Source organism: Quercus lobata, chromosome 1, assembly GCF_001633185.2.
Source record: "Quercus lobata isolate SW786 chromosome 1, ValleyOak3.0 Primary Assembly, whole genome shotgun sequence".
Classification (NCBI taxonomy): Eukaryota; Viridiplantae; Streptophyta; class Magnoliopsida; order Fagales; family Fagaceae; genus Quercus; species Quercus lobata.
In genome coordinates this window covers 2,014,090-2,022,037 of record NC_044904.1, presented here as the reverse complement: position 1 = coordinate 2,022,037, position 7,948 = coordinate 2,014,090, and the positions used below count along the sequence as shown (strand labels likewise).

The 7,948-nt window shown below is 35.0% G+C and overlaps 1 protein-coding gene across 1 annotated transcript; it reads left to right on the top strand.

Annotated features, from left to right (window-relative positions):
- The first annotated feature begins 2,982 nt into the window (after positions 1-2,982).
- On the top strand, positions 2,983-7,745 carry LOC115973956 (multicopper oxidase LPR2-like). Its single transcript, XM_031094197.1, has 4 exons — positions 2,983-3,299; positions 5,275-6,726; positions 7,254-7,336; positions 7,527-7,745. The coding sequence occupies exons 1-3, from the start codon at positions 3,069-3,071 to the stop codon at positions 7,305-7,307; spliced, it is 1,737 nt and encodes a 578-aa protein (XP_030950057.1). The 5' UTR covers positions 2,983-3,068; the 3' UTR covers positions 7,308-7,336; positions 7,527-7,745.
- Positions 7,746-7,948: the final 203 nt, after the last annotated feature.

Here is a 7,948-nt window from a genome sequence, read left to right as displayed (position 1 = left end):
CATTTTTTTCGTGGGTTTGGTTTTTGGATTGAAATTTCTACTAATTATTATTTTTTATTGTACATGGCATATAAAACATCTCTATTTTTTTGGAGAAAAATCAAAGCTGTAACCTATATTTTCCTGCCTAGGAACGATAAATTTTTATTTGGTATGTTATATATAAATTTGTTGAATTTGGTTTGGTTTTGAAGTAAAATTTAGGGATTCTATAAATTTTTGAAATTTTAAGTCTTGGAGTTTTTGGTATTTGCGTCTCAGTAGGTTGATCTTAATTCTTCACCTTAAATGCTTTTTATTTTGGTTTATGTGATTTTTTGTTTTCTTATTAAAAGCTATGATTTTTGGTTGATTAATTATTTGTTTGGATTCAACATAATAGATAATGAAATTAGGTATTATAATTTTGATATTGTTTCATGTTTTGAATTGTCTATATTGTTATTAAAAGCTATGATTTTTGGTTGATTAATTATTTGTTTGGATTCAACATAATAGATAATGAAATTAGGTATTATAATTTTGATATTGTTTCATGTTTTGAATTGTCTATATTGTTATTACTACGAGAAAGTCATATTGCTGCTACTCAAATTTGAAATTTGGTATGTCTTCCTCATATCATGGTCTTTGTTTATATATATATTGTAAGGACACAATTCTCTGGCGGCCCAATAAGGATGTTGGGCTCGCGCATGAAAGATCCCTCACATTATGATTTGTAGAGAGTGGGCTTGAAAAGCTAGCCGCTGGTCACGGGGCGGTGCCCGATCCTGGTTTTAGAGGAATTCAGGTAGAAAAAAGGAGTTGGGCTTGAACGTTTAAGCCCTAAGACGTCGCACCCTATGGGATGGGACTCCTCGGAGTTGATCCGAGGACCATTGAGGCCTTACCCCGGTTATCCAACGACGGACTTTCTTCAGTGAAGTCCGGTGTTGTTGAGATGTTCTCACCCAGATCGTCTCCCTTTTTTGGAGGTGGACTGGGAGTCCCCCCATAGAGTTACTTACTTTCTTCTTTTATACTTGTCTGCGTTAACTCTCCTTCGTCCACGTGTAGGGTCAATCTTTATAAGACTGATATTTGTCCCATCAGTCTAATCCCAGAATTGCTGGGGATGGTTGATAAGGCTGCAGAGTACGGCCCTGTCATGTGTTGGGTCTTATCTGGAAGGGTAGTAAGGGTAACTTCCCCAAGATATTTTGGATCTCCTTACAAATTCGTCCCTATACCAGTTTTACCCCTTCATTCCGGTGGGATTCAGGATCTGCCGAGGACTGAATTGTCCTCGGCTGCCTCCCAAAATTATTTTGTGTTCTGTATTGTAGAGTTTGGGCCACAGCTCTCCTCGGATTGGACCTTCGGATTTTCCAAGAGCAATTGGGCTTGGCCCTTAAATTATTGGGCCCCACATATATATATATATATATAGAGTTTATATTAGTTTTAAGTGTGTGTATATATAATTATTGAGAGTTTTACTTTCTTAATTTAAGAATTGTAAATTACTCTATAGGTTTCGATAATTATGTACTTGCAACTCAATAATGTTTAATGTTAGGTAACACTTTAAAACTATGGAAAAGTATAGAAGTTAAATATTCCTTCATTTTAAAAAAAAATAACTAGCAAAATGTCTATTTACTCATTGTTGTTGTAAGGACACAATTCTCTGGCGGCCCAATAAGGATGTTGGGCTCGCGTACGAAAGATCCCTCACAATATGATTTGTAGAGAGTGGGCTTAAAAAGCTAGCCGCTGGTCACGGGGCGATGTCCGATCCTGGTTTTAGAAGAGTTCAGGTAGAAAAAGGAGTTGGACTTTGAACATTTAAGCCCTAAGACGTCGTACCCTATGGGATGGGACTCCTCGGAGTTGATCCGAGGACCATTGAGGCCTTTCCCCGGTTCTCCAACGACGAACTTTCTTCAGTGAAGTCCGGTGTTGTTGAGATGTTCTCCCCCATGTGATCCTTCTCTTTTTGGGGGTGGGCTGGGATCCCCTTTAGATTTACTTACTTTCTTCTTTTATACTCGTCCGTGTTGATTGTCCTTCGTCCACATATAGGGTCAATCTATACAAGACTGATATTTGTCCCATCAGTCTAATCCCAGAATTGTTGGGTATGGTTGATAAGGCTGCAGAGTACGGCTCTGTCATGTGTTGGGTCTTATCTAGAAGGGTAGTAAGGATAACTTCCCCAAGATATTTTGGATCTCCTCACGAATTCGTCCCTATACCTGTTTTACCCCTTTATTTCGGTGGGATTCAGGATCTGCCGAGGACTGAACCGTCCTCGGCTACCTCCCAAAAATTTTTTTGTGCTCTGTATTGTAGAGCTTGGGCCACAGCTCTCCTCGGATTGGGCCTTCGGACTTCCCAGGAGCAATTGGGCTTGGCCCTTAAATTATTGGGCCCCACAGTTGTATTTTTTTTTTCAGAGTCAATAGTTTTTTTGTGCATCGTACAGATTAGCGACTAGTTCTAACTAATTCTTATCCAACATGTTATTAGCTTATTATAGAAAAATTAAAAATAAATAATAATTATGGGATGATAACAGTGACTAAAAAAAAACAAGGAAGCACACGAAAAAATCTCATAAGAAAAAAAAAACTTGAAAGCGAGAAAGTCACGGATTTTTATTAAAATTATCAAATTAACTTCTCTTTATTGTATCTTTTCTGTTTCCAGAAACATAAGGCCACATAGGAAAAGGCAAGCCTAATTTCATTCATACCCAAGATTAGAGATGGCACACTCTTGTCACAATTTTGGTCATAATTTATACACGTGTCAATATATGATTAGATTACATTATTGACACATAGTTGACCTTAATTTGACACATGTCTACTCCAACAAAAAAAAACAATCAGAACATGTGCAAGTTGTAACAAAATGCGTGACAAATGTGTGTCATGCTTGCCTTTCTATATTAAGATCTTTAAACTACTAATAAATACTACCAAGTACCAACCTCACTCGCTCGCTCCTCCATCAAATACCACACACTCTTGTTCTAAAATTAAAAAAAGAAAAAGAAAAACCACACACTCTCTCTCTTCATGCGAAATAGAGAGATGGTCACTAAGGAGAAGATTTTGCTGTTTTCTCTGGCTGTTTTAGGACAGCTGACCGTTTCATTTGCAGTCAAAGAAGACAGACTTTTGAATCCAGCCAAGTTGAAAATGTTTGTGGATGAGCTTCCAGACATGCCCAAAATCCATGGCTTTGATATGGTTTCTGGGGTTCCCAAATCCAAGTCACTCAAGATTGGCATGTTCAAGAAGAAGTGGGTCAGTTTTTCTCTCTATTTTCTCTTTTTGTCACCAGTACTTTTAAAACCATAATCATATTTGGAAAGCTGGTTTTCTTTTCCTGCTCTCTGGGATTTAGACAATTTTTTTTTTATAAGATAAGATTTGAAATTTTATACTTTTTTTTTTTTTTTGATGTACTATTTTACACTTCCATTCTATACTAATTTCTGATCGATCGATTGATTGACTGATTTTTTTTTTTTTGAGGCAGTACTCACTTATAGATTTTATCAGCTAACTCTAATGTTTAAGACAGTGTTCCATGTCCTTGATTTTGATTGGTTTCTTGCTTCATGAAAATTTATGTTGTCCCTTCTGACTCTTTTCAGCTTTTTGATTGAATTATGTGAAGCCACAGAAGTAGTAACCGTTGCTCACATACTGCGAGTATTCGGTTTCGAACATTAAAAGCAACCTCTATGAGCATTTAAGAGAGATAATAGCTCCTATAAAAAAAAAAAAAAAAAAAAAAAAAAAAGAGAGATAATAGCTATGCTGCATTTTAAAACTTCAATTCTACATCTTTTTTGAATAGCTCCCCTACTGTCTAAAACTCAGAGAGAGAGAGAGAGAGAGAGAGAGAGAGAGAATGGAAGCATTTGTAATAGTGCTTCGCTTTTGCCAGATTCCCTCACCACCTTTGCCAATTTATCAATTAGAACTACTAAGCCATGCCATTGGAAGCATGTGTAAAAGTGCTTCACTTTTGCTAGATTCCCCCACCACCTTTGCCAATTTATCAATTAGAACTACTAAGCCATGCCATTGGCATCATGGCATGTGCCACTGCCCCCCCCACCCTTCTTTTGCAGTCTCTTTGCCGCTTTTACAATAATTCACTTGATTTATTAATACAAAATTAATTTTTCACTTTACTCAAAAGATAACTTTTAATTCTTTTTTATTTTTTTTCAATATATTTAGAATTGGGTATAATAAAGTGAGGATAATAGTGATTCAGTATAAACATAAGGTTGCTCTAATCAAAACTTATTGCCAACATAGTAGTAAAAGCTATTGTAAATGGATTGGTGTCACTTATTAGAAATACTTGTAACTAAAAAATATTTAGTCTTGGATCAAGAATTGGACTGTGATATTTTGTTCTTGATGCATCAATTCAATCGATAATTCATTTATTAGCAAAATTGTAAAGAATTCAAAATCCGATGGTCCGTAATGATAAGCTACCCTTAAGTCCTTCTGCTTAACAGCACCTTGTTTTGTTTTCTTATAAAATTTTTATTAAGGGCATATGTTAGGAAATTTCTATTATTATAAGATCATGTTAACTGATGGTTTTTAAGACAATTGCTAATAAATCATGATAAGAAGATTTTGACATTATTTTCATAAAAAATTATCAATAATATTTATTACTTTTATCATTCTCATACTCACAATAAAATATTTCTAAAAACGATTGTTAAATATTTCCCATTATTATATACTCTTAATTGTATAAATTATTATGCTTCGTTTAGCTGAGCAGTCTATTTCCTAGGACTATTAATAGCACTTTGATTTATTCAAAGCATTTAGTGTAACTATCACTAGCTATCATGATTAAAAAAATCTCTTAGGAACTGACCCTATAACTTTCTGAACACACAAACTTAAACCAATTTTTTGATTAATTCAACTTAATTCAGTTATAAATAGGAAAATATTAACTAATATCTTTAGGACATTAGTTAAAAATTTAATTAAAGAAAATTTTTACTGGAAAAGAAAAAAATAATATTTTAATAATTTTTTTTATTTCCTATAAAAATGATGTCAAAATTTTTCTAAAATAAATTGTTAACGAATGTACTACATCAACTAAGTTTTTCAAATATCTTTGCCGTGCCTCGTTTTTCAAAGAACACATCAGACTAAGTTTAATTCTCTTGACAAAAAAGTCATTCTAATGAGGTAATCAATAGTTGTAATTTTTTTTTTTGGGCAGAAATTCCACAAAGATCTTCCACCAACACCGGTGTTTGCCTATGGTACATCCAAGCACACGGCAACAGTTCCTGGTCCAACAATCGAGGCCCTTCATGGAGTTGACACTTATGTGACGTGGCGAAATCACCTCCCTAAAAAGCACATACTGCCTTGGGACCCCACGATCCCCACTGCCATGCCAGAGAAGGGCATTCCTACGGTGGTTCACCTTCACGGTGGAATCGATGAACCCGAGAGTGATGGGAACTCAAATGCATGGTTCACTGCTAAATTTAAATCAAGAGGGCCCATGTGGACGAAGAAAAAATATCATTATCACAATAATCAGCACCCGGGAAATTTATGGTACCATGATCATGCCATGGGATTAACTAGAGTCAATCTTCTAGCTGGCTTAATTGGGGCCTACATAATTCGTCAACCTAATGTTGAGGCCCCACTTGGACTCCCATATGGCAGTGAGTTTGATCGACCGTTGCTTGTATTTGATCGTGGCTTTCATACTGATGGTTCCATATACATGAATTCCACTGGAAATAATCCCTCCATTCACCCCCAATGGCAACCTGAATATTTTGGTGACGCTATCATAGTAAATGGCAAAGCTTGGCCACGTATGACGGTACGACGCCGTAAGTATAGATTTCGTATTATCAATGCAAGCAATGCTAGATTTTTTAGGTTCTTTTTTACCAACGGCTTGAGATTCATCCTCGTGGGATCTGATTCTGCTTATCTTAATAAACCCGTGGTGACCAATGATATTTTATTGGCTCCCTCTGAGATTGCTGACGTGGTTGTTGACTTTTCAAAGTCAAAGAATGAAACTGTAATTCTAGCCAATGATGCACCCTATCCTTACCCATCTGGTGACCCAGTCAACGAAGCTAATAGCAAGGTTTTGAAGTTTATCATCAATGGGCACCACGAGCTTGACACGTGGCGAGTACCCAAGAAGTTGATGAAATACCCAAGTCCTGATCTATCTAGTGTGTCGCACACACGATACATTGCTATGTACGAGTACACAAGTGACATTGATGAGCCAACTCATCTATATTTGAATGGGAAACCTTATGAGGCCCCAGTGAGTGAGACACCTAAAGTGGGGGCCACAGAGATTTGGAATATAATCAATCTAACGGAGGATAATCATCCTTTGCATATTCATCTAGGGTTGTTTAAGACGTTGGATCAAACGGCGTTGGTGAAAGAGGAAGAGTTCAAAAATTGCATGACGAAAATCAACGATGCGATCAAGTGCCAAATAAGCAAGCATGCACGTGGCAAAAAGATAGAGGTGCCGGCCTATGAGAAGGGGTGGAAGAACGTGTACAAGATGAAAAACGGAACTGTGACAAAGATTCTAGTGAGGTTTTCTTACATACACTCAAATGAATCATATGCTTTTGATGCAACTTCAGAGCCTGGCTACGTATATCATTGCCATGTGAGTATACCTCTCTCTCTTTTTTTTTTTTTTTTTTTAATAAATTTTATAAATTTAATCTTTTTAGAATTAGTAAATACAAATCTCCTTCATCTAAACAATGAATTCAAGCCGGAATTAGTATTACAAAATCGGGTTAAATAAAAAAATTATAATTAAATATTTTAGGATTTATATATTTAATGTACGATTTTTTTGAATGATCTTATTATTTTACATCTGTCTAACTTTAAATTCGTAAAAATATTCTGTGTAGGTGGTATATAACCTCTCTCTCTTTCTCACATTAAGTTTATTTGTGTCTAAACTTAAATAAAGTGGGTTTTAATTATTAATTCTATTAGAATATAGGTTTGGAACTTTTAATTATTGAAAGTTATAGCTGTTTTACGTACTTATGCCAGCTTACTTTTATAGTTTTGAGTACATTTCAGGCCAATGTTACTAGCTTTCAAACAATTTAAATGAAGTGGTACCATATTCCCTTCTCATTTAACGAAAATTTGGCTCTTCAAATAAACTTGCAGATCTTGGATCATGAAGACAATGCGATGATGAGGCCCTTGAAATTCTTCAAATAAACTTGCAGAACTTGGGTTATGAAGACAATGTGAGAATTTGCTATGACATATCAAGAGTTTTGTATATTATAGCTCAATTGATATTTTTTGATGTTTCTAACGGAAATGTTTAGTGTTTAAATCCTCTCAGCTAGCTATTGATTTTTTTTTTTTTTAAAAAATTCATTGATATCTTTTAATTCTTTTAATTCGAGTTTTAAATCCTCTCTATATATGCAGGATTATAATTCACGGCTGTGAAGTGTGAATAATCAATGTATAACTAATCCCGTTTCATGGTTGTGACGCTTGAGAAGATTAGAAAAAAAAATAGGGGTTCATAATTGGTTTTGCTCGGGAATTATTTGTATATGCATAATCTTTTTATGAAAGGGAATTATTTGTATTGATTACCAAACATTTTTAGGAAATAGAAGATAGTGAAGCTTAAATTGGGAACCTTTGCTGTCTATACTATGGAATATGTACCTTCTAAAATTAAAAAAACAGTAATCTGGAATTTGAAAATATGTTTATAACATTGATGTCAGGCCCATTTGTCTTTTTATTTTGTATGAGAAGAGGGTAGCACCAAGCCGCCAACTGAAAATTAAAAAAAAAAAAAAAAATTATTGTTCACCCTAAAGGGTATTTTGGATTAA